This window comes from Hyposmocoma kahamanoa, unplaced genomic scaffold (genome assembly GCF_003589595.1).
Source record: "Hyposmocoma kahamanoa isolate Upper Pololo Valley unplaced genomic scaffold, ASM358959v1 99879, whole genome shotgun sequence".
Taxonomy (NCBI): domain Eukaryota; kingdom Metazoa; phylum Arthropoda; class Insecta; order Lepidoptera; family Cosmopterigidae; genus Hyposmocoma; species Hyposmocoma kahamanoa.
Window position 1 is genome coordinate 9,907,826 of NW_020656077.1, and position 26,627 is coordinate 9,934,452.

General features: G+C 35.3%; 1 protein-coding gene across 2 annotated transcripts in view; it reads left to right on the plus strand.

Moving 5' to 3' along the window:
- Positions 1–5,829, plus strand: part of LOC113239470 (proclotting enzyme-like) — a 32,619-nt gene extending 26,790 nt beyond the window's left edge. For both annotated transcript variants that reach the window (XM_026476495.1, XM_026476497.1), the window contains exons 7-8: positions 2,108–2,252; positions 2,919–5,829. In XM_026476495.1, the coding sequence (XP_026332280.1) occupies positions 2,108–2,252; positions 2,919–3,074 (301 nt within the window). In that variant the 3' untranslated portion in view covers positions 3,075–5,829. The remainder of the gene's footprint in view (positions 1–2,107; positions 2,253–2,918) is intronic.
- The last annotated feature ends 20,798 nt before the right edge of the window (positions 5,830–26,627 follow it).

Consider the following 26,627-nt stretch of genomic DNA (forward strand, 5'->3'; position numbering starts at 1 on the left):
ACTAAAGGCCTCATGAAAAAGCTCAAATTCAGTCAACGAGCCATGGAGTATTTCTCTACGTGATCGAATCAGAAATGAGGAGATCCGCAGAAGAACGTAAGTCACCGATATAGCACAAAGGATTAGCAAGTTCGTAGCACTAACGGCCTGCCCCAACGATAGAAAGGTTCTCGAATGTAGACCACGAACCGGAAGGCGTTCAGTGGGGCAGCCCCCTACTCGTCTGGCAATCTTTGCGGGAAGCCTGTGTTCAGCAGTGGACGTCTTCCGGCTAATATGATGATGATGGTGATGACATTTACAATAGATCAATTATATCTTTGAGGATCAAGTAATATTATCTCTTCACTTATTACCAGGGATGGGAATAGGTAGAGGTGGGTGATAAATAACGTCACGATGAAAAAATCACGATGATCCGCCGTCAAACAGTATCACCGTCTCTCGTTCCGAAGGAACGACGTTCCAAAGTCACATAGGTATTCCTCCGTTCCAATAGCTATCCCCGTCACTCACATCACGACATAGGTATTTGATACAATGCGCGATCTCCGTTCCGGGGTGACTGAGCGCGCCACTCGTTGTAGTTCTCTTCAAATCGGGCCATTTCGGCCATGGGAGTGAATGAAATAGGATCACTTTCTTTGCTCACTCACAACGTCGTACGTGCTTATTACTACTAGAAAGGGCGGATGAAAAAAATCTGCAGTAGTTATTATAAACCTATTTATGAACACAGTAAAATATTTTTGTATATTTGTTTTATTATAGGAAGAGCTGATATTTTATATTTATGTATTTGGCGAAATCTCTACTTTGTGTATTCTACTAGAAAAACAATTACATTACATTTTATTGCTATTTTTAACAATCCAAAGATTCGCATTAAATAAGAAAAAACAAAATTACATTAAATACAAAATCAACTTTTTGAATGGAATTGAAACTTATAAAAAAGGGAGCAAAAACTTAAATCATTCTATAAAAAACGGCTATAAGTATTAGAAAGAAGCCGCTGGCTAAAACCGTATGTCGTGATGTAAGTTATAGGCGTGACATGGTCACGGAAGTAACAGTCGTGACAAAATCACGATGATTTATCACTGTGATTTTTTGTTGGAACCGGATCGACAACCACGGCGATAGAAATGTAACGGTATTCCCCATGTCTAGGAATAGGTAGAGTTTTTTTACCTAAACGTCGAGGAACATAGACAGAAAACGGAGAATACAATGTCCGCAATATCGCAGATCCGACCCACTGTATGTCGCAAAGTTAAAACAAATATAGTGTACCTGCCTGTCCCCATGCAATTACGTCAATTTTTAATGTTCTTAACTTAGAATAAAAACCGTGACCATGGGACCTGTAAAGGGCCCGAAACGTCGGTTTCTTTGAAAAAACAAATATACGCGATTTAAATCCGGAAAAATAGTTTCATTTCCTATATGTATTACATTGTTTTCAATTATTTTTCCGCATTGTTTTCAATTATTTGAAGAAAAATAAATAAAACAAGCCGAGTCTTGATAGTCACGTTGTGAATTCGGAACTATAGTCTAGTGTCAACTGTTAGTTTCGCCAAGGAGCATAGAGATGGCGCTGTCATAATTTAGCGAAATTATTTCCTATATATTATTAAATAAAAAAATAAAATATTGAAGAGATAGTAAATAAATAACTTCAACTTAACGTTTAATCATTACAAATCAACAAAATTGTTTCCATTGCATCCGTGTAACTATTATAAGATTGCTAAATTTGACGTAAGAACAATATTACTTTAATGTTAAGCCGCGTCATAGGACGAACTGAGTGAATGAATAGTCACAAAGCTGCCAATAAAACATCATAGTTGCAACATTATAATAAGCTTACTTTGAGCGCGTCATGGTACGAAAAGTCAATGTAAGGTTAAAGTAATATTGTTTTAAGAGGTTATGGTAGGTCCCCAGGTTGATGTTTCGGAAAGTATTTTCTGAATATTTTTTAAATATTTTTTTCCACTCTGTTTGTTCGATAAAGACAACAAAAGAAAATATAGTTTTGTGCAAGGAGCAAAGGTCAACTTAAAACGTACTTATCGTAACATTATTCGATTATCAGGTACGGAGGAAGCGAGAGCTCGCGTCAATTGGAGGCGAAGCTGCCGATTTGGCGCAACGAAGACTGCGACCGAGTGTACTTCCAACCCATCACCGACACTTTTCTGTGTGCCGGGTACGCCCGGGGCGGCGTCGACGCCTGCCAGGTACTGTATTTAACTTCTCACAGGCTTTTGTGTCATGCTACAAAATTCATAATAAATAAACCTAAATGTCATTTTTACATCCATTTTTATTTTCATTTTATTTTTATTGTAATGATACAGATTACAAAAACACTATAGTATACCATACTATAGTATTTTAAACTGTTTGTTTGTAGTGTGACGTCAAAGCGCCTATTTTGCGTGTGCATTAATTTAGCATTTAAAAACTAGAAAATACAAGTTGTGTGTTTTTGTAAATGAAAATAAGGAAACGAAAATAAAAAATATTTTAATAAGACAACTAAAGATATACAAATATATATTCAGTCTTATAATTCTAACAATTTTAAGTAAAATATTAACTGATGCCAACAAATAATTGTACAAGACAATTCTTTTTCGGTTTTCATACTTCATGCTGTTGACTTATTACCTAAAAAATTTGTTTTTGATATTACAATGCCCTGGTTTTTCACGGTTGCAATTTAGTATACCATCACTCATTCACGTTAACAACACAAGACATCTGCATCTGCGAATATATCTGCAACTTCGCTTGCGGTTTTAAAATTCTAAGTTCCGTTTTAATTAGTGTAGGTACAATGGTTTTTCCTACACGTCGAGTGAGAAAGAAGCCATCTTTTTACAAGTTGACGTTTTTCTTAGGGCGACTCCGGTGGACCGCTGATGTTGTTAGCGAACGGGAGATGGACTCAAATCGGCGTGGTCTCCTTCGGCAACAAGTGTGGAGAGCCGGGATATCCCGGCGTATACACGAGGATAACTCACTACCTGAACTGGCTTGGACAAAATTTTGTATAACAACGTTGTATACCATGAATACAGCCAAAGAAAATTAACAGAGGAATGTTCTGTTGTTGTTTTTTTTTCAGCTAACGAACTGGGAAAAAAGAAATCTTCTTAATAATTTATTTATACAAGGTACAACAGCGAACAAATTACGACAAAATGCAGTATTAGCAAAAATTAATTTCATATTCGCGATAGAAAGTTTCAGGGGGTCTACAATTACTGTCAAATAAGTAATACTCGACCAAGTGAAAGTACGAAGCTTCATTAGCATCATGCGTCTTTTAATTATGTCGCGTATTACTTATATGACTGAAATTGTTTCGGATGAATGTCAGAGTCGGACGGCGAACGATAGTTGTTACATTCTGTACTTTGGTATACAATGTTGGTTTTAAAATAATGTGCATACAGTGTTTTTCCTAAACTAGGACAGCGTGGAGAAATCTGAAACTACGGCTCAACGGAATTTGTACATGGCATAATGAATTTTATTTCGTTTGTGTAACGTAGAAACTGGATATGCCACGCGAGAGTTCTTGCGAATGTCAGCATCCGCATTCGCATTGGCGGATGTTCCGCATAAAATGAAATATCTGCATCCGCATCAGCCTCCGCATTCATCAATGCTGATATTCAGTGCGGATATTTGCTTCGTGACATTAATTTACAAACCATCCAGAAATAGACTACAACCCCAAAAATCATCTCAGTAGTCATTCTTTCCTTTGAGAAAATGTGAGCATCACAAAACCATTAAAAAAAATAGAAAAGCCTTTTCATGCAGATTCAATAAGGATCGATAATTTATTTTCGATTTTTTTTTAATAGAGAAATGCATCCGCGTCAGCATCTGCTGCTGTAAAGGTCAGAAAACGGGATTTGTATCCGCATCCGCTAATGTGTAAAAAACTTGCATCAGCAACAAACTCGCTTTGTACGTAAAACAATTGGCATAAAGTTAATTATGCTGTGGTTACAAAACGTTGCTTCCATTCCGTTCCGCGGCATTTAATTACAGCACAACCATAAACCGGCGGACGGGAAGGCAGATGAGATTAAATTTATTAATATATATTTTACGCTATTACAATTGAATGAGGTACTAATTTCAGTGCTCTAAGACGCAGAACTGCGCTGCGTGCATGCTCTGAGGTCAGTCCGACATCCCAGAGCATTGAAATACAGACCTTATTTAAATGGCGTAAAATATACCTGGTAAAGTTTATGTCTTCTGCCTTTCTGGCCGCCGGTTTGCGCTGCCTGGGGATCTGTCTTTGGTATCCTTGGATTTAAAAAAAAAGATTATAAATGCAAACATACTTATCTCAATAGAAAATAGCGTTTATTATTTCAATTATGTGAAGCGTCGGCGCAGGATACTTAAAACATAAATTACAAAAATTGAAAACTCACCGCATTGCTAAAATTTTCTGTGTGTAATTTTGAAAAGGTTTTAATAAATTACAAAAAAGTAAATAGAATTTCGTATTTTACAATAAACCTTTCTACATTTTTAAGTTTATTTATGAAAATTTAACTATACCAAAGGTATTTGCATGAAAAAGAACCTTATTATTACCTTAAGTAGTTTCCAAGAACCAGACGTAGTTTCAAAATGCCCCACGCTGACTCCATTCATGCTTGCTAAAAATATACACTCATATAATCATCTATTTCTTCCCTTTCACATGTAGTACCATTACATTCTCATATAATAATATTATTATAAATTAAAGGTATCTTAAATGTTTTAAAAATCTATAATAATTAGTTTCAAAGAATTTAACACGTTCATCGCCGGAAATGTCCGGCACGACATACCGAACTTTGAGTTGTTCGTACACGCCTCAGGTGACAAACGCTATCTGCAATCAACAGAAGTTTGGTGGTTTTAGTTAAACAAGAATCGACAATTATATGGACGTGCTAAGCGCGACCCGAAAGTAAAAATTGTTCCGTTCAGTCCACGCCGGTTGAAATCATAAAAAAAGCAAAATTACGTAATTTTTTAACATGTTTGAAAATTCAATCCGGCGACGAGCGTGTTAAAGAGTCATTTGAATTAAATTACATATTATACCGGCGGCGTACAACTTGTTCGTCCCGTCATTTAATATTATAAAAAAAAAAACATTTAGCGGAATACTAGCATAAACCAAAACAGTGAAAATCTTTTTCAAAACACGGCCGGGTTGTGTTACTTTCTTTTTACGTCTAATTTGTAAGTAGAAAATCAACTAACAGCTTTTTTTTTCATTCATTTAAGAGCAGTTACACATGGCGTCTTTTGGCAGCCATACAAACGCGATGCAGTCGCTATCACCTACCTTTTGCACATACGACGACCCAGGCGCGCGACTACACCAATTTACAATTGGCTATAAATCGCAAGTGTAACGATCCAATCGCGTGTTTCATAATCGCGCGTTTGCGCCGCTGGTAAAAGTCGCGGTGTGTTCTCTACAGTAAATTTTATTTCAAACGCATACTTTTCAATTCTTTCAGTACAACGTATATTAAATTGTTACTTTACGCGTATTTTTTAATTTCTTGAAATATGAATAATACTGTTGTATTTTGTCACTTTTTTGCTTGTTCCGCTAAATGTGTCGGTGTGTTTTAATAAAATATCTACATTAATATAAAGAAAATAATAATATCTATATGTAGATTCTACATTTAATATTAACTTGAACTGTTTGATTAACCATTATTTTAATAGATACCAAATTTTAATCAATAGTTGCAAATTTTTTTTACAAATTCCCTAAATCTTTGAACAGATGAGATGCTCATGCTTAAATTCATTTTATGAATATGTTTATTTTTAATTAAATTAAAACTTTGAATTTTTTTTTTATTTGTAGTATTTAATTTTTAAACGAAGGTGATGTTTATATTTCCAATTAATTTTATAAGGTCGTTTGAATGAAAGTTTTGAAGAGTTGAGTTGCTCATTTTGCAAATTTGTTTCTTGAACTAAACTTTCTTCAAACTGATTAGTTAACCATTTTTTTAAGTGAATTAAATGCCATTGTAAACAAAAAAATATTTTTAATGTAATTTATTCCAGTTTATCTAATAAATTTTATCTCTAAAATGTTAACTGGTAGTTCTCAGTAGTTAGTAGCGTTAAAATGTCAGTGACATTAGCGAGAAGTCGGATTTCATAAATGATGATATTCCGTTCACATAAAAACAACTAATACAAATACCAGCTTGCAATTCCGAGCTCTCATTAATATCACTGTACGACGTAGTGATGTAGTTGTTAAAATTCAACATAAAATATAATAACTCTGTACGACGTAGTGATGTAGTTGTTAAAATTCAACATGAAATAAATATCTTAGCACATTTATCATTGTTTTATTTCACTAGTTTACTAATTATGTCGACATTATGGAACGGTTATTATATGAAGGTGTAATGAGACAAATAGTCCCACTTCCTCCGCTAGGGCTAGCACGAAAAGGTGCGACTTGCGCGAGAGCAACATTTCAACAGAGCGAGATACGATAGATCTCGCGCTTTATGCCGCTCTGACGCCCTGTCGTGCAAGCCCTAAAGAAGGAAGTTGGACTATTTGTCTCATGTCTCATTTTGGGCTAGCACAACAAGACACGACTTGCGACGTACTGGGAAAATGACCACGAAATAAAAATGTTTTTAGAGTTTGAATTATTCCATTACAAAACATGTTTTAAGTATTGTAAATAAAAAATAAATTAAAAAGATATTTCGTCGGGGATAATAAGTCCGCGCGTATGTAGTATTCGTAAAAAGCGCGTATCTGCACCAAATCAATTTAAGGTTATTACTTTTTATTTGAATAGCTCCGACTTTCATATTTCCACACTAAGCATTAATTTATGTTGTCTACGGACTGATAACGATACATTCCCGTAAATCACGCTAATTTGCTTGCCACGATATTATTATATAAATTACAATTATAATTATTATATGAAACGGAGTCTCATAATCAAATACGCTAGTTACGCCTAATTGTAATATCACCGACGTCTTATTTCTTAACAAAACATAGGAAATACAATACTTAAAAACTAACAGAAAATGCATTTGAGTGATGTGGACAAAAAGGTTACAGACTCAGCATTGCTAATTTTCTGACTTCACCTGTAGCTAGCTGTTCGCTTATTGCACTGAGCCTATATGTGGAGTATATACCAAGTAATAACCAACCTTAAGTAATAACTAGTAATAACTTAAAAATCTATTATTTTTTAGGTTTTAATTGGGGACCAGCTGTTACTCGATTTCTGTACAGACAGGAGCCATCGCTTACATCGTTTTTTTAAAAGTAAACTACGTTTTAGCGTTTTTTACTGGCGACTTGCGAGCGAATACAAAGCAAGGCGTGAACGCAGCTAAATCTTCTTCTTCTTGGCATGCTCCCTCTTAAGTTAAAATGTAAAAGCAAAAAAAAATAGAGCGTATTTTGCCATGACAGTTAGATGTACGCGGTCGCTGCGCAGAAATTCGTGTCTAATAAACGGGCCGTTAAGATCATAGGTGACACCTCAAGAAAGGCTTGTAATTACTATAAGGTACGTTTTTTAAATTTAATACACAACGCATAATAATAAACACTTCTTTACTTCTTTGCCTTCGTGGCTGAACGGTTACCATGCTGGGCCTACAAGCAGAAGTCTCGGGTTCGATTCCCGGGCCGGGATAAATATTTGCATGGCCTACATTTATTTCTCTCGTGAGTTTGGATGTAATTTGTGGTTGTCTATGTGTGTGTCCATGGCATCCGCAATACAGAGTCTTCCTAGTGCGGGGCAATTAGTGTGGCAGTAGCACGAGAATGTACAACGTGGGGTCCACGGCGCCAATCGCGGCGAGCTTGTTTTTGATAATATCAAGTCACGGGACGAACAAGTCGTGCGCCTGATGGTAAACGACACGCCTGTCCATAACAGTTGCAGTGCCATTCAGAGTCTTAAATCGCAAAGATCGAGTACAATTACGCGTAACTAGCATATTTGATTATGAGTCTCCATTTCATAAAATAATTATAATTGTAATTTATATAATAATAGAGTCTTAAATCGCAAAGATCTGAGGGGCACTGCCACTGCGCCTGTCACCCTGAGACATAAGTTGACAAGTAATGCTACATTACTGCTTGGCAGCAGATATAGGTAAGGTAGCAGTACTTCACTGGACGAACAGTAATGTGGGCATTACTGCGCTCCGGTTTTGAAGGGTAAGGGTGCTGGTGAAATTACAGGCACATAAGACTTTTGAACTTATGTCTCAGGGTGACGGGCGCAGAGGGAGTGCACCTCAGGTCTTTGTGATTTAAAGCTCGTCGTTTATCATCAGGCGCACGACTTGTGCGTTCCGTCACTTGGTGTTATAAAAAAAAGAGGTCTACTGCTATTACGTAAATTAAATATTACGTAAATCAATAAGAATAAGAATGGAGGTACATTTTCACAACGTCTATCGTTCTTTACATAGATCCAATTATTCAACTTCTCTTGAATATAAAACTACGCCAAGCGCGTGTTAGCAACAGGATCGGCTGCAGCTGGGAATTTCCTGGGAACTTCACCGGTACCTGTAGGTACAGAAAAACAAAGTTGATTCCCGGAAAATGGCATTGCGTACTTGAGTTCCTCATCCTCTTCTCTTAAAGGCAAGGGAGTTGAATTTTTACAATCTATTATTGTTAATGCTGACCCACACCACTATCGCGGTGAATAAATGATTAACTATCTCATAGAACCATGTGTACATGCCTTTATGATATTTATTATTTACAGAATAGTAGTCATTGACAGTGACAACTGCGCTCCGATTGGTTAGCCCGAGTTCGAAACAATTGACGGGTGTCGTCAACTGTTTCACTTCAACTCGACCAGTTAACTTGAGCTTTGCTATGATGGACGAAAATTGCAAAATTACATATTTAATATTTAATTACCGACGAAATTGGATTCCGTTTGTAATTAGATGTTTTGCTGTTTTTCCACACACCACCGAATGGAACAGCACGCCATTGTTAGAGATATTATCTTTATTACAATAAATACTGAACCAATAAATACTCGACCAGTTTACTTGAGCTTTGCTATAATGGACGAAAATTGCAAAATTAAGAATAAGAATAGTTTATTGCGTAAGCACCGAGACACACATGATCTTAAAATTAATACATTATTATAAACTTTAAACTAAAATACAGTACCTACAACAAAAGTTAAAACATAATTATAATGATTAAAACAAAATAAAAATAAAAATAATAAAAAATAAATAATAATGTAATAATAAATGCGTGTCGCGGCGCACGCAAACGGGATTTGCTCAGCTATTAGCTACAGGCTGATAGATTTCAGCCTGGAGCGCTGGTTTTCAGCAAACCCGATATGAGTGAAGCACGGGCTCGAGCTTAAACAAAATAAATACATGCGTAACATGTGCGTGAGGCTTGGTATGTATAAAAATATTTACACTAGATATACAAAACGAATACATAGATAAATAAAACAGCATAAGTGTAAACTAATTTAATTACTTAATTAATAGGTATATACATACATATGTTATATAAAGATGTAATTAATATTCTGTGCAGTAAGTAATAAATAATGTGTGAGAAATAAATAAACATTTCGAACCAAGAAAATAATAATAATAGTGACTCAATCTTATGAAGGGTTCAATGATAAAAAGGAAATTTTGCAAAACCTTGCACTTGGACGATTGGCCTACGCTTCGAGTCTGGAACCAGTGAGGTAAGCGATTATCAGAGTATGCTCTTTTGGTTATCCAAAAGGTATACCTTGTACTTAAATCTAAAGGTGTGCATTGATTTATGATATTATTAATTACATATTTAATATTTAATTCCCGATGAAATGTGATTCCGTTTGTTTTGTAATTAGATGTTTTGCAGTTTTTCCCACAAAACCGAATAGAACAGCACGCCATTGTTAGAGAAATCTTTGTTACAATAAATACAGGATATTTTTTGGAATATACGGAGACGTACACACAGGTCAGTAGTTGGTCTGGCTATATTTCAGTGCAAACGGGAGTTTACAAGAGCTGTATCGCTAATGTGTTACCAGGAATATATGGCCCTTATTTCGTCTCTATTTCTGGTTATATACTCGATGATAGTAGTAATAAATAAGGAATAAATGTTCGTGGTATCGTTGTTCTTTCGGTTTTAAAGAACATAAGTGCGTTAGTTATTTACTTTGGAAAGCAACATATGAATGTGAGGTTGTCTGTAAGGCATACTTCCCGATGTAGTGGAAATGAGATATTTCTAGCTTTGTTGATTTGTTTATTGAAGCTATGCCAAAGTGAAATATTTTACCGGGAAAAAATTATAATGCCAGACAATCACACCAAATTTCTGGCCTTAAATTAGGGAATTTCCTGTACCATGAGTACAAGAATAACTATAACTCTGAGGGAAATATCCAGACCAGCGTCCTGATTTTGATTCAAAACGGAATCGATCCGATCGAGTAGTCTCAGAAATCAGATGGGTTTCTGAGCGAGAAGATGAACCTGATTCCTACTATATCTTTCTAATTTGTGAGTAAATTAACTATTGTTTGTCCCGATTAAAAATGTCAAAAGATTCCGACCGGCCGTTGTGAATCGCAATTTCGCGTCTCGATTCGGGAAAAACGCAACCTCCGATCGGAAGAGGCAATCAATACACCATAGGTGGTGTACAGTGCTCGTATTATATATATTTACAAAAACATGTTACACCTACTTTAGTTTTCATATTATTATTTTTAACGCGTGTTATGAAACAAACAATATAAACTTCAATGTGAAAGCTATTCGCGGAATCATGATATTCAAAAAGATAAGTCACCCACATTTGACAAACCGGCGCAAGAATATTTGCAAGTTTAAAAGAGGACACCTTTTCAAGAATGTACGCACACCGTTGCGACACGTACCGCCTGGGTTACAATACATCCGGCTCAAGTCCGCTCGGATTGGGCACACTCCACGAGTCATGTTGGTATGACGTCTTCAAATTTCTTAATGGTTTCCATTCTTCTTTTGTTCTGTCAATTGTACAATTGTAATTGTTGACGACGTATGAAATAACTAAGTTCTAAATAAACCCGATTGTACCTAATTTGAATGGGACCACTATTGAGGTACCCCCTTTGTCAAGAGAAAATCTTAGCGGAAACGGGAGCGGATGCATAGATAAATTAGCATAATGTATGCGACAATGGATGGATAAATTAGATGGATAATTAGTTTCATAATTTGAGTCCAATTATTACACAAAATCTACTACATCTACAAAAAAACGCCCCACTGTCATGTAATCCATTGCGGTAACATAAACGGAAACAGATGCAAAAAAGCCAGCGGAACTTCCATAATTGCGGAAGCAGAAAAAGAGGTATGTTGCATCACTGTCACATACATACAAACAAACGCATATACGCACACACATATAGCCCCGCAATAGGGAAACCCTGTATCACGGGCGTCATGGACACACACACAGCAACAAATGTAGGTCATACAGCAGTCCAGTACGGTAATCGTTACAAAGTTGAAAAAACAAATATTTATTCAAATATTATTAATATTATATATGTCGTATTAAATGTATGAGAGCGTTTAGTGTTAAAATTTTGGATATTTCTAGTTTTATTTTTACAAAGTTATTGACGTCGATTTACTCATAAGGTACTTTCGATATCAGTTTAAAGCGTTTTGATATCTCTTATATACATATAAGAAATAATCGCCTGGACACACTTAACCGTTACACCCTGTATAATTACTTCCTTCTGATTTTTTGTGTTAATTTAATATAAAAAATACGTAAAATAATTTATTTTTTGTGTTTTTTTTTCCTTGGCTAAGTGGGTGTGGAGCCATAAATTTGGGAACCTAAGGTTTAGATTGTTTTTTAACAATGTTTGCTATAGTTTCGCTACTTTCGTCATGTCCTCATGAGAACGGTCAAAATAGCCGTAAAACAATTAGTCGGTATTTTATGAATGCGCTAACCTAATCCGAATTTAGCTCCTCAATGGCCGAGTGGCGCCTGCGGAGCGCGATAGTGAAAGCAGTGATGTCATCGCTCTCGCGTAACACGGTTCGCACTCGACAACATCCACATCGAGATCGCGAATGTGTACAGTAATTGAAGATTTAACTTTTGAATGTGATAATTAATACCGCAGGTGATCATACGCTAAGTGTTTTAACATTTGAAAGTCAAATAATTATACCTTTTATATAAAAAAAACCGGTTAACGGAAAGTGAGTGAAATTCAATAAACTGGATTCATCCCCTAATTTGCCGCCCTTAGAGGTGGAATATTTTCTTCAAACTTAAATGGTATCACTGCTGATATACCCCCTTTCCAACGAAAAGAAGAATCATAGAAATCGGTTCCCGAATGACATAACATACACACATAAAAAGAAAACCTCCTCCTTTTTGAAGTTGGTTAAAACATAATATGAATCCCAAAATAATACCTGTTATAAACGCGAAAGTAACTATCAGTTACGTTTTCACGCCTAAACCGCTGAGCCAATTTTGATGAATTAACATGGACATTAATGAGAAGCAAAAATTTCTATTTGGAGTATTGACGAGACACAGAACGATTCGAGGCATTTGAAATGGTGCTGGAGAAGTATGAAGGGAATCAGTTGGACGGAAAAAAAGACCAATGAGGAGGTGTAAATGAAAGGAGAGCATATTAAAGACAATAGAGAACCGAATGGGGAAAATATTTGGTCATCTGATGCGTCACGACAATTTTCCTAAAAACATAATAGAAGGGAAGACAGAAGGAAAGAGAGGCAGAGGAAGACCGAGACGAAGTTATTTAGATCAGACAAAAGAAAAAGTTAATGTCGTGTCGTATCAGGAAATGAAGGCTAAAAGCGCAAAACAGAGATGATTGGAGATTACTCCACCGACAAGAGCCTAGCCCTTAAATGAGAAGCGATTAATGAGTCCTAGGAGAAGGACATAGGTTACTATTTGTCACATAAATAAATCGAAAAAAGGGTGAAATAGGGAAAGACAGTTTGTATGGAAAACCAAAAAAAAAACTGTGAAAATTAGTATAGGTAGTAGGTACAGTAGACTACTCGAAGTATATATTTTAAGCAGACAAAGTTGTGGGCACCGGCCAGTTATGTATATGTAACATTTTTAACAGACTTGTCAATTCGATTGTATTTGTATTCTTGCATGAATGTAATGCGATAATTCATTGATGTGTGAACCGATTCCAATGATACGTTTTTGTTGGAAAGAGTGGTCCCATTTAAATTTGTAGGTGGCAACCAATTTCAATAAAACTTGGCTACCTAACAGATGTAATTCCAAGATCTTTTGAGGTCGGGATTTTTAGTACTCCATACGAGTAGGGTAACTTCGCCGGTTTTCGGCCATTTAAGCGCAGTTTCAATTTCAGAATAAATTTTTGAAAGAACTATTTATTTGTTGTTATTGAATCAAGTAAACTTAAACTTGACTGTTCGTGTAGTTTTGATACATGTAGGCTTTATAATCGTTAATATCACGGTAAAATAAAAAAAAAATTAAAATGTCTCAAATGGCGATTTTACCAGTTTTCGGCCACGCCGCCCAGTTTTCGGCCGTCATTGCAGCTAGTTTTCGGCCACCAACCTACATAATTAAATATGACCTATAATAGGTGTCCAATAGAGTCTATAATCGATGAAAAACAAATTGTACAATTAAAAAAGTCAATAAGTTCAAATAAAATATAGTTTATTAACATAATCAACATTTTTAATATAATTCGTGTAATTAAAATCCTAATAAGTAATCAGGAACTTAATTTTGTAACACAATTATGAAAAACACGAGTTTAAAATATATATTCAATAATAAGTATATAAAATCTAAAATATGGAAAGATCGTCTTCATCGTCCATTAACGCACTATATATTTTGTTTTCTTTACTTATTTCGGTCTCTTTCCTATCTTCTTCACATTCAATATCTTCTCTATTATCTTCGCGGATTTCTTCTCCAATCATTTCATCTGTCTTCTTTCCAGATATATCATTTCTCTATGTCACCTCTACTTGATTCTCCGTCCTGTTTTCTACTTCAATCTTACTTTTTATTGCTCGTGTAGATGCGTCTACTTGTCTCTTTTTCACATTCCTTTTGTCCGCCTCGTCTAATCTGAAAAGGTAAAAATGAATTAAATATGGTTTCCGTAAAATAGTTTGCTACTTAAATATTCTAAGCCTAGGTAATGAATGTACCTGTGCCAAGGGATTTTGTCTTCTATTTACTCTTATAATAGTTCCTTTTGTTACTACTCTAGTCTTTGTGTTGTTAGCCTCTTTAGTTTCTTCTTTCTTTTCTCTATATACGTCTTTTATAATTGCACAATTAGCTTCATCTCCTGTGTCAGTCTTTTCTTTCTCATTGGTTTGGTTTAGCTTTATGTTAACATTAGTTTTCTTTTTTGAAACAATTATCCTTTTCTTTGCAGCTTGTTCAACTTTCTTTAATTCTCTTTCAAACTTCTTTCTATCCATTTCTTCTTTCTTTTTCTGTTTTTGTTTTCCTTTCAATTGATAATAGTCTCTCCGTGATTTCGAAGATATGGCACTAGGGAATTTACTCACGCTCCTCTTTTTGGTTTCGACTAAGTTTGTACCTACTGGAAATTTTAAGTGCTTTTCAAATGGATCTATATTTACTGAGATGTACATTGAGTTTTCTTTGTTAGTATTTAGATTTTGAGTGTTCTCGAGGTTTGTTATATTTTGCGGGGGTAAGGGTTGGTTATGTATTTCATCGGCATTGTTTGCATTACGAAGTTTTTCTACTGTTGAGATATTTAATATGTCGTTTTCTTGAAGAGGTAGTAGTGCCATATCGTGCTGGTTCCCTTCATTATGAACCTCTGCCAGCGTAATAATCTGTGAAGAATTTGATACGTCGAATTGTAGGTCTGATATTGGTAAAACAGATATGTCACTTAGAGAAACGTACGACCCGAGATCGGGAATTGAACTATCACACAAAGAACTTACTATATTATTAACATCAGTTTCAGTGTTTACTTCCGTATGGGCTTTTAATTGTTTAGGAGATTTTGAGGAACGAGATTTAGGTACTTCTGTTGAAGTTCGTGGTGTTTTCGATGTTGAAGTTCGTGGGGTTTTTGATGTGGACCTTCGATTTTTTTTCCAGAAACGTTTGGCTAACTCTATTTCATTAGAAAGAATGTCAGGATCGATCCCTTTAGTAATTAAATTATTTTTAATTAAAGCAACAACATTTTGTGCACCCAAAAAATCTCGATCAGTTACATTATCAGATAAGATTGATCTCTTTTTTCTGCCTTCTTGAAAATTTTTAACGCATTTGTATAATCCACTGCTTCGACATTGAAAGGAAATAACCCACACTTTCTGAAACCGTTTCTGATAGTTTGTGTCATTTCTTTATTAAGATATTCCTCAAATACTTTACAAAAATTGGTCTTCGTAACGGTTTTGTTAAGGTTTTCTTGGCGACGTTGCCATTTTCTAAGGGTGTTTTTCCATTCTTGCTTCAGAGGCCCGAACACACTTACATCTGCTGGTTGCATAATGTGTGTAGTATTTGCCGGTAGAGCGTATAAGATAATATCATTTTCATCGCAAAATTCACTTAAAGGCATAGACATGTGCGATATATCCACAAAAAGAATAATTGGTTTTTTAATATTGGTTTCAGTCAACCAATTATTGAAGTCATTTGCAATGTATTCATAAAAAACATCTGAACGCATCCAACCTGTTTCTGTTTTACCAATAACCCAACCTTCAACAACAGCTTTTGGTGGTCTAATATATGGAAAAACGGTCCTCTTTTTTACTGGTATTCCACATTTGGCTAATTCTATTATCCAATCTACAATTTTATTTTCACCTTCAATTCCTAATATGGGGTCTGGACCAACTTTTCGAGATTTTTCGGTTATTCTGCCATGACGTCGATCTTGGACTGTTGTGCGAGGAACATCAAATTGACGACATGCCTCCCTTATACCTTTTTTGTGAATTCTTATTGCCTGCAATGCCTGTGATAACGCCTCTTCAGTGTATCTAAAATGCGTTCTTTTTTTTTGTGATTTTGTTATTTGTAATTTGCTTTTTCTTCACGGCTTCTTTTCTTGGTGGCATCTAAAATAACGTAAACCAAATTTACCATAAGGAAGTGACCGAAAAATATATGGTTTTTTTTTTTCGGGCACACAATTTTATTAATGGCCGACAAGTAGATTAGACAAAGCCTGTTTTCGGCCACACAAATTGACTAATGGCCGACAAGTAGGTAAGGCAAAGCCGGTTTTCGGCCATGCGATTTACTAATGGCCGACAAAGAGAGAATGAAAAGCTTGTTTTCGGCCAAACAATTTTATTAATGGCCGACAATTAGATTAAGCAAAGCCTGTTCTCGGCCGTCAAAAACCAAAGAAGTAAAAAAATTGTTTTGTCGTTTATTTATTAAATAACACCTGGCCGGAATCTGGTAGCACTAATGAAGATATAATTATATATTTTATCTTATTTGATTCTAATGGTTAGAATTATTACATTAAAAAATACAGCCAATTATCTATAATACGTTTTATGCCAATTTTCGGCCCCCTGGCCGAGAACTAGAAAACCCAATTAAATCTTACCTAGTTACCCGGCCATTGAATTTTACGCTATAAAATAAGTCTATCACGAATTGGCATCATTACAACACAAAATCAACTCATTACTGTTATATTATAGAAAACAAAAGTTATATTTTGCCATAAAATCCTTTGTTACTCACCTTGAAATCACGCGACACCCACTATTTTTTTTGTACCATTTGACACAGGTGATGCTTGCTAAACATGCACCGGCCGACTGAGAATACACTGACGATTTTATAACCCTGCTAATTTACAGAGTGATTGAGACCACTCGTAGCATTAGGTACACGTTAATTTTTTAATTGGGTAGGATCACGTTTTCTTATTATTTGGCTTAAACTGCGCAGTGGCCGAAAACTGGTGGTGGCCGGTAAACCGGCACAGTTACCCTATAACTCTTATTTAAGTATAATAATTTATCCACTAATTTCAAATTACAAGAAGAAGAAAGTACGAAGACCGATGCTTTTGAGTGATAAACTTTTCATCAAAATCCGTGGGAGCGGCATATATGGTGTAACAAGCTATAGTGCGGTTGCAAATGTACACAACGCGTCACTTGGACAGCGTTTTGTATTTGATTTGGCTTTGATTTTTACGTTGATCTAAGATATTTTGTAGAATATTGTGTGTACTTTTTAGCAGCACTTGTATTACAAATTATGTACAAAGTTAGATATTTTATTCTTAAGTAACTCGTATTAGACTTTGACTTTAACATGTTTTCTGGATTTTATATGATAAAGTCATTGACTTACAAATAAATGGACGACGGGTCTAATATAAAAAAAATGTCCCAAGTCAACCTATTTAAACGTAGTGACATGTAAAGGAATATGAAACAGCTAAAACGTTGAATTTAAATTGTAATGTCATCGCAGTACTGTCTAATTTTGCTTGCTTCGCTGTCAGGCGCACAAACGAAGACTAGAGCGTGGATGACGCTCTGTATACGATTTTAACGCCCTATAAGTTCGGACACTTTTTAGCGCAGACCCGACGTCCATATAATTGTAAGTCAATGGATAGAGTAGAGTATATCCACATGTAGTAAATACATAAACCAAAAACAGTTGTCCCGTTTTAATGCGACAAGTGTGGTAAAACATGATCACTTCACGCCAATTCTGCGTCTACAAGTATGTTGACTCACTTGTTATACCAAGGATGCGTGAGTTGCCATAACAATTTTTTTTTTTATAAAAAGGGCTATGCGATAATTTTAGACAAAATTTCCTTTATTCTTTTGTCCTCAAAACGTAAAAGTCGACTTTATCAAAAATCCGGCTGTTTCAAACTATGATAATTTAAAACTTGTTACAGTAAACATAAAATGAGAACAAAATTACATTATCACCTTACTAGCTCGGAAGACTTTCTTTCTCCTTGTAAATCTGTGTGCAAAGCGTTGCACACTAGCGTGTTTTTGAAAAGGTTCTTGAAATTCAAACTTGACGATGGACTAATAGTACACCAAACTCTTTATATATTTATAAAAAAAAAAGAAATTAACACATTCGAATAAGCGACTTGTCGTACATTGCGTACTTCTGTATTAAAAATGCGTTAGTATATTTTATTCTTATTATTGTTGACATTAAATTGACAACCGATTGTGTTTATTAAATTATTTTAATACGTCGAAGTACTAAAATAATTTCAATAATCATTTAATCACACGAGGTGTAAATTCAGAACGCATTCGAAGATAAACTTTTTCTTTTTATTTAAAAAACTGATGTTTTATAGTTCAACCGTTTTTCATTCATCTACCATTTCCTCGCTATAGTGAGGTGAATTTTTTTGTGTTTCGCTCGGCAGCAAAATTGTATTACGTATCGAGGCATGAAACCCTTTCTGCGCTCAGTAATCTATTTTCGAACATTTTTTGCTAGCTTAGGTTTCAATACAATACGCAACTTTGCAGCCTAGCACAACAAATAAATATTATCTATTACGAAATAACGGTACTTTGAAACTCTATAGTGGTAAAAAATCTACGACATCTATACCTGTGTGATATGTGAAGATGAGTCAGTTCGACGTCGAAAGTGACCGCCTTACGTAATGTAGTGTTGTCATAACGAAGAAAGGAATGTGTTTTGCACACATATGCAGGATCGGACTATAATAAAATTTGAAATGTATATAAAGTTGTTTAGAAACAAAAATTACGAGATAAAGACAACATTTTTAACAACTTAATTTTTTTTATCTGAACGGGTTACATTTTTATTTTGTTTTTTGTTTCTTTTTTTTTTTCAAAAAATTCGGGGAGCATAATATTAGTAAATTAATATGGTTGTTTACAACAGTAACAGAAAATGACCAAAAAATAAAGTTAGCGTATTGTTAGTTGGAGGTATCTATATATCGACTCATCCGTAGAACAAAGGTCTATGTGCAAGACTACTTGTTCTCAGGACCATAGTACATTTCGTTTGTTTTCTTCGCTGTGGATGTCAGATCGACTGTTGCTCGATTTTATATTTCCGAAACGAAATAAGATATATACATTTTCAAAACATGGGCCTTCATTTGAATAACGAAATCGTTCTCGTAACGTATTTATTCTTTTTTCGCTATATAATCACATCGGACTCTGTTCTTCGGATGAGTCGATATAAAGAACGAACGCGAAGAAAAATTCAGCCGATCCAATTGGAGTCGAATCAGCCCCTTCAACATACCGTGACTGACGTTGTCCCAACTGAGCCATGGAACGAACCAGCACACTTACAAATTTTTCAATGTGCTTGTTGCAGATTTTTGTTTTTGGTTTTTAACTACTTTTGAAGTTGCAGCTTCTGTGAGAGCCCTATGGAAGTTTTTTTAGTTGTTTTAGATTATTATTGACTAATCTAAAACAGATAGACAATTTATTCCAAATTCCGTATTATTTTGCACGTATAATGTTTTTGGGCAGAAATGAGCTAACCGATTTGCTATAACTTTTGTTTTGGTATTATTGTTTTTGTTTATCACTTTTTTCTTAGAAACAAGGTTATAGTCATTGACTTACAAATAAATGGACGACGGGTCTAATAAAAAACCACGATAAAAATGTCCCAAGTCAACCTATTTAAACGTAGTGGCATGTAAAGGAATATGAAAAAGCTAAAACGTTGAACTTAAATTGTAATGTCATCGCAGTACTGTCTAATTTTGCTTGCTTCGCTGTCAGTCGAGCAAACGAAGACTAAAGCGTGAATGACGCTCTGTATACGATTTTAACGCCCTATAAGTTCGGACACTTTTTAGCGCGGACCCGACGTCCATATAATTGTACGAGTAAGTCAATGGCTAACAGGGTCACATTTCGACTCATGCGAAGAACATAGTCCGATGTGATTATGTAGCGAAAAGAGAATATATACGTTACGAGAATAATTTCCTTGTTCAAACTAAGGCCAACGTAAAGGTGTTTTGAGAATTTATATATCTTATTTCATTTCGGAAATATAAAATCGAGCAACGGTCGATCTGACATCCACAGCGAAGAAGAACGAACGAAATGTTCTCTGTCCTGAGAACAAGTAGTCTTGCGCATAGATCTTTGTTCTACGGATGAGTCGATTTATACCATTTCAATTTTAGTAATAATAATAATAACGCACACACTCATAGCACTGCACTAGAGAAACGCCTTAAACTAACATTCACAAGAGAAATAAATGTACGCCCTACAAATATTTTCCCCGGCCTAGAATACAAATTAATACATGAAAGCAATTAATACTTTGACTTTGACTTACAATCAAACCTGGTTGTTATTTTTTTTACTTTTCTCTTTTACAGATTGCTGCTGTTCTTTTCAACCCCAATCGCAATTAGAAGGGAGTTACGTTTAAATCTTTGTGTATTTGTCTGTTTGCGGTTACGTAATATATAATACAAAACAAACACAATCATACATAATATGTTACCAAAACGGTCACCACTCAGCTTTTTGTAATGAGACGTTGAAGAACGCCTCATTACGCTGGTTTTCAGTGGCGCCATATATGGACAAAAAGAAAGATGGCGCCTCGTCCAAGCAGGCGGTAAGATAAAAATAAAACAAAAAAGAAATATAAACATTAGGTATGAAACTTAATTACAAATATAAATCAAAACATCCCCTTACAGAATGCAGGAGTTTACAAGCTTGACTGTGAGTGCGGTCTCTCTTATATTGGACAAACAAAGCGAAGTACTTGTACCCGCGTCAAAGAACATATAGCTGATGTCAAACACCGTCGCGTAAACAATGTCTGCAGTCTGCGAGCATGTCATGGATAAACCTACACATTCAATGAAGTTTGACAAACCCCAGGTCCTTGCAAAAGAAGTCCGTTATCTGCCCAGGATGCTGCGAGAGGCCATTGAAATTAAAAAACATCCTAATTTCAACAGGGAAGATGGTTTCTCCGTACCACCAGTTTGGGATCCAGTATTTCCTCTAATGAAAAATCCCAAACAGACATAAGACTGCAGTACTAATTAATATGTTTTAGTTTATTCTAATTTCTATAATAATTAATAATAAATTAAACTTAATAAAAATTCATTCAATAAAATAATTTGTAAAACTTAATGTAGCGTAAATTGGAATGTTTTCTTTGTAAAATTAAAAATAAGGTATTTAATTAATAACTAATGTAACTATAGGAAAAAATAGGGTGGTTTACATTAATATTAGACATAACTAGTTGAAGAGAAGAAGAAGAAGAAGGTGGTACACACCTCAGTCAACCGTGACCATGGGACCTGAAAGGGCCCGAAACGTCGGATTGTTTGAAAAAACAAATATACGGGATTTAAATCCGGAAAAATAGTTTCATTTCCTATAAATCAAAACTTAAAATACTAAACAAAACCATAAACTAATCCTAACATAGATATATAATAATAAAAATGAAATAAATACCAAAAATGTGATTATAATGTAGTGTAAGTGAGGTGAGTATACGTAGTGTAAGTGAGGTGAGTATACGTAGTGTAAGTGAGGTGAGTATATGTAGTGTAGTTAAGTGAGGTGATTAGTGTTTACACATTGTACAAATTGGCTCTGATCACTTTTTAAGAACTTTGCAAGCAATGCACGACTACCTTATGTAATGAGATTATAATTGAGTTGATAATAAAAACTTCTTATAGGCTAATTTAAAAGAGGCAACAGATTTGGAATTTCGTATTGGTGGTGGTATATCGTTCCAACATTTTGTGGCAGCAAATCGGAAACTGCCACGGAAGGCAGTCGTGCGGTGGAAAGGACACATAGACGAACTGCAAAACGCACATTCCGTTGAGAAATCGTAAGCTTTTCGTAGAGGTAAGAAGTCGAAATTTATTTAACTTTCATTGGACAGATTGGTCTGAAATGAAATATAATATAGTATGCCATTTGAAAGTTTGTAACTTCGGAAGAGTAGTTTTCTAAGACCACTCGAATAGAACGTTCACGGTCAGTGGGAAGCCAGAGCCTGTCAAGGGCTTTAGAAATGTCCAAAGACACTGCAAGTGCTTCGCCTTGCTTTTCTATAGGCACACACAAAACGATCCCCAGCAGATCGCCCTCATCGGAATCAGTACTGGCGATCACTGAGCAGGTCGTTGTCTGCAAGGTACGACTGGAGACGGTTGTGGGAGTACACGTACCATAGTCTTGCAGAGAATGGAAGTGACTGAGATAGGTCTATAGTTAACAGGGTCAGCACTGCTTCGTATTTGGGCACTGGCTGCACGTTTAAAAGTTTCCGCGAATCGTGAACTCTACCAGTCTCAAGTGAGAGGCGATACAGGCGTATGAGAACAGGAGACAACTCAGGCGCGCAGTTACGTAGAACTACCGCTGGAGTTCCATCGGTTAATATGTCAGAATCTCACGGTGGTTTTCTATTTAAAATACGCATAGTAATTTCCATGGTAGTTTTACTCACAACATCAATCGTTAGTTATTGAATCAACTGCCATTGTAACTAGATTTTAGCACAATGTTATTACAATTGCAATATAATCAGAATGGAATTACAATGACTAGTGGTTTCAAAAGAATTAGCAGAATTGGGCCCTTGGAATCAGACCAGGGAGACTATTTTTTTATGAATAAATTGTACAGTGAAATTTAAATGTCGTTCTGTATATAGACGACCTCTGCTATCTGTTGTTTTCATGATATCGCCATAAGTCAATTTTAATAATTATTTTTGTGTAAAACACATTTTTTTAGTATTAGGTAAGGGTGCTGGTGAAATTACAGGCACATGGGACTTGTCAATTTATGTCTGTGAGTGACGAGCGCAGAGGCAGTGTCTCTCAAATCTTTGCGACATAAAGCTCCGAGTGGCACTGCAACTGTTATGAACAGGCGTGTCGCTTGCCACCAGGCGCAAGACTTGCTCGTGTCTCGTGACTTGGTATTGTAAAAAAAACTATATAAATCTGATTACACAATTCTCAACTGTTTCTAAATGTATTGAAGAAAATCAATAAACTCGTGAAAAAGTTTTTTTTGTAATACTGAGATCTTATGATAAATCCAACAATCTGAAGCAAAGTGAACTACAAAGATTGTTTCAAGCCCGGGCTAAACACGTACATTAATTAAAATTAATATAAATTACTAAATTTTTATAACGTTTTTATTTAAAAAACCGACCACTAAAGTTAACACCGCTTTCGCTGTTCGTTATCGTGGTATTATCAACAATAACTGAAGTACAGTATAATGATGGAAATCCTCGTGACAACGAATAATAAACAAGTTCTGTACTTAGACAGAACAGAACGCAAGCTAATAACTAAACTATAAAAGGTAATAATAATTATAAGATAACAATCTCGGTACACAGAGTACTAAAAAAACTATACCTTAATTATTGAGGTTTTATAGTTCGTGGAATTCATCTATTTGCCGATTTTTATTGGAATCGGTTATCGGAAAGTGCGTGAAGCTGGATTCATCGCCTAGTTTGCCACACTTAGGGTATACCAGAACTCTACTCAATACTCAAGTCAGGACTTGAGTATTGCAGTGAGCACTGAAAATCATACTCAAGTCCTTGCCAATAGGGTCGTATTTCCAGTGCTTGAAATCATACTCAAGTCTGCTCAAGTCCCGACTTGAGCATTGAGTAGAGTTCTGGAATACGACCCTTAGAGCGGCTACACACGGAGGCTTTTAGCAGCGTTGACTACCTTTACACAAGCGCGCGGTTTTAAGTGGCGATGCAAACGCGATGCAAGCGCGCCACAGCATCGATACGCTAAGAGTCATCGTGTGTAACCACTCTTAAAGGTGGAATATTTTCTTCCAACAAAAATAGAATTATCAATATCAGTTCTCAGATGCAGTTATCGCCTAACATATATACAAAAAAATCGCATTGAGGACTCCTCGTTTTTTGTCGGTTAAAAAATGTAAGTAAATATGCATTCCTTTTACAGCTATGCACAACATTTGATTAAGGCATATCAAAAAGAGCTTAATTTCCTATTTTAAAATGCGACTTAAAGGGAGGAAAGAACTTATTAAGTACAATTCTTAAAAGCAGTACAAAAGCTACTTATGAAGATATAGAGAGACAGAGCTCATATTTGACCACGTCTGGCATGCAAATTTATACTTATAGTAATTGAATTAATTGATTAGATTACAAATAATTTCATTTAGACATGGAGAAAACATCCTTAAAGTTCTAATTTTATTTATTGACATAGTCAATTAAGTTAATAACAAAAATTATGAAAGTGAATCAATTAAATAATATTATAATATCAGTAGTAATTTATACGTCAATGTTTATTCAAGAAATCGGTCACTGTGTAATAATTTTTTGTGTTTTTTAAACAAACTATTTGGTAACATTTTAATGTCGTTTGGTAGAGCATTATATATACATACCATTGTATTGATTTTTATAGTAGGACCGTCTAGGTACTATAGTCTAGGCTCTACTCTATGAGTAGAATCACTGGCTGAGTGAATATAGTTTTGTATTTAGAATGTGTTTGAAAAATGAAATAAGAAAGAATAGAACATCTTGAGAGTTCGAGATGTAACCTGAATCAGATAATATGTGAAAGAATACAATAAACCAAGTTTTGAAAATTATTTCAGTTTATATTTATAAAAGTACCTCTCTCTACGCATCCTAAGCTACGCCCCAGTTACAGTACATAACTTGGGTCTTTTCAAGGCGAGAGTGAATAGGCATTATTTAGGTGGGTATGCTCCATAGTCGACCTCACCGTCACTTTCCATCAGGTGAGACGGAGGTCAAATGCGCGCTTATATTTTATAAAAAAAAACAGTCTATTTGGTTCCCTTATTCGTCTACTATGGATATCTCTTCTTTTTTTTAAAGATATCTAGGTTTTGTTTAACAAACCAGGCGACTTCAAAAATATACATACACGGCGAGGGTAATATTCCCAAGTCTTTAAACAAGTGTGCACACGATTGAGTTGGTGAAACACCGGTCAGTGCCCGGACCCATTTTTTTGAGCTATGAACTATTTTTCACAAACAGTTGAGTTGCCCCAAACCAAAAGTCCATATCTAATCAGTGACGCAACGTAACCATGATAGACAGCCAAAACTGTGTGTGGTGATGACACATTTCGCAACCTCCTCGAAACGTATGCGTAGCGATGTAACTTGTTTTTTAATGCCTCCCCATATTGTGACTAGTTGCAGGCACTGTCTATTTCGAAACGCATTTTAACTTTAGTGAACAGCTATTCATAAACGTTTTATGACTCTAAGTCTACCTAATACATTATAGGTAGTACTTAATTGAAATATAAGTGCAAAAACGTATTTCAATTATAAATAATTCAAATGTTGTGCAGCCCTGGAGACTGGTGAATACTACAAGCGGAAATTTCCCTACTTCAAGACTTCTTAACACAATGCTTCAGCGCGTCCTGTCGATAAGCTTTTAACGAGTAGATTTAAAAGTGGAAACTTACACTCAAGTCAACATAGCGCGGTGTTTTAGATAGATCGTTATTATATGGAAACATATACATGTACGATATATATTATTAGTATTAGTGATGCAACGGAAGTGTCGTAACGGAATCAGAAACGGAAATGGATGTTTAAAATAAATCTTAGTGGAAACTAAATCTCTAAGAAGTAGTTCCAAACAAGGTCTCTGTTTCGTAAATACGCTTAACACAATATATTATTGTTAAAAACTTCCGTTATAAAAATTGCGGTAACAAAAACGGAAACAGAAGTGAAAAAACTTGCGGAACTTTCGCAGTTGCGGAAGGAGAAGCAGGTTCGGTTGTAACACTAATTGGTATCAATGCACTATGTGTATGGTCCGTGTTATTAATAGTATGTTATGAGACAATATCTTTGTGATTTAAAGCACCGAGTGGTACGGTACTGCAACTGTCATGGACAGGCGTGTCGCTTACCGCCAGGCTTGTTGGTTTAAAATTAAAATAAGAAAATATTCTTTGTTTGCACTCCCCTTTCCAGCTCTTAAATTTCTATCCGAATGTTGCATGGAAGAAATTGCTACTTAGCAACAACCGCCTGTTGTACATTGGCTTACTCTGTGATACTTACATTTGTCATTACAACATCGTTTCAAAATACGTAGATAAATGTCATCGTTTGGTTGAATTTGTTAAAATTTTTTACTAAGTATATTTACGTTAGACATAATGCTTATAATTCTCATGGTTTCTCCCCTAATTTGGGCAATAGTCATCGACTAATAAGGACTCTTCGATTTCACTCTTGTTTCCTTATCCATCTCCGCTGACTGTATTTGTTTGGCCGTCTTGTTTTCTCATTTTATTAACTGACTTCAAAAAAATGGAGGACGTTCTC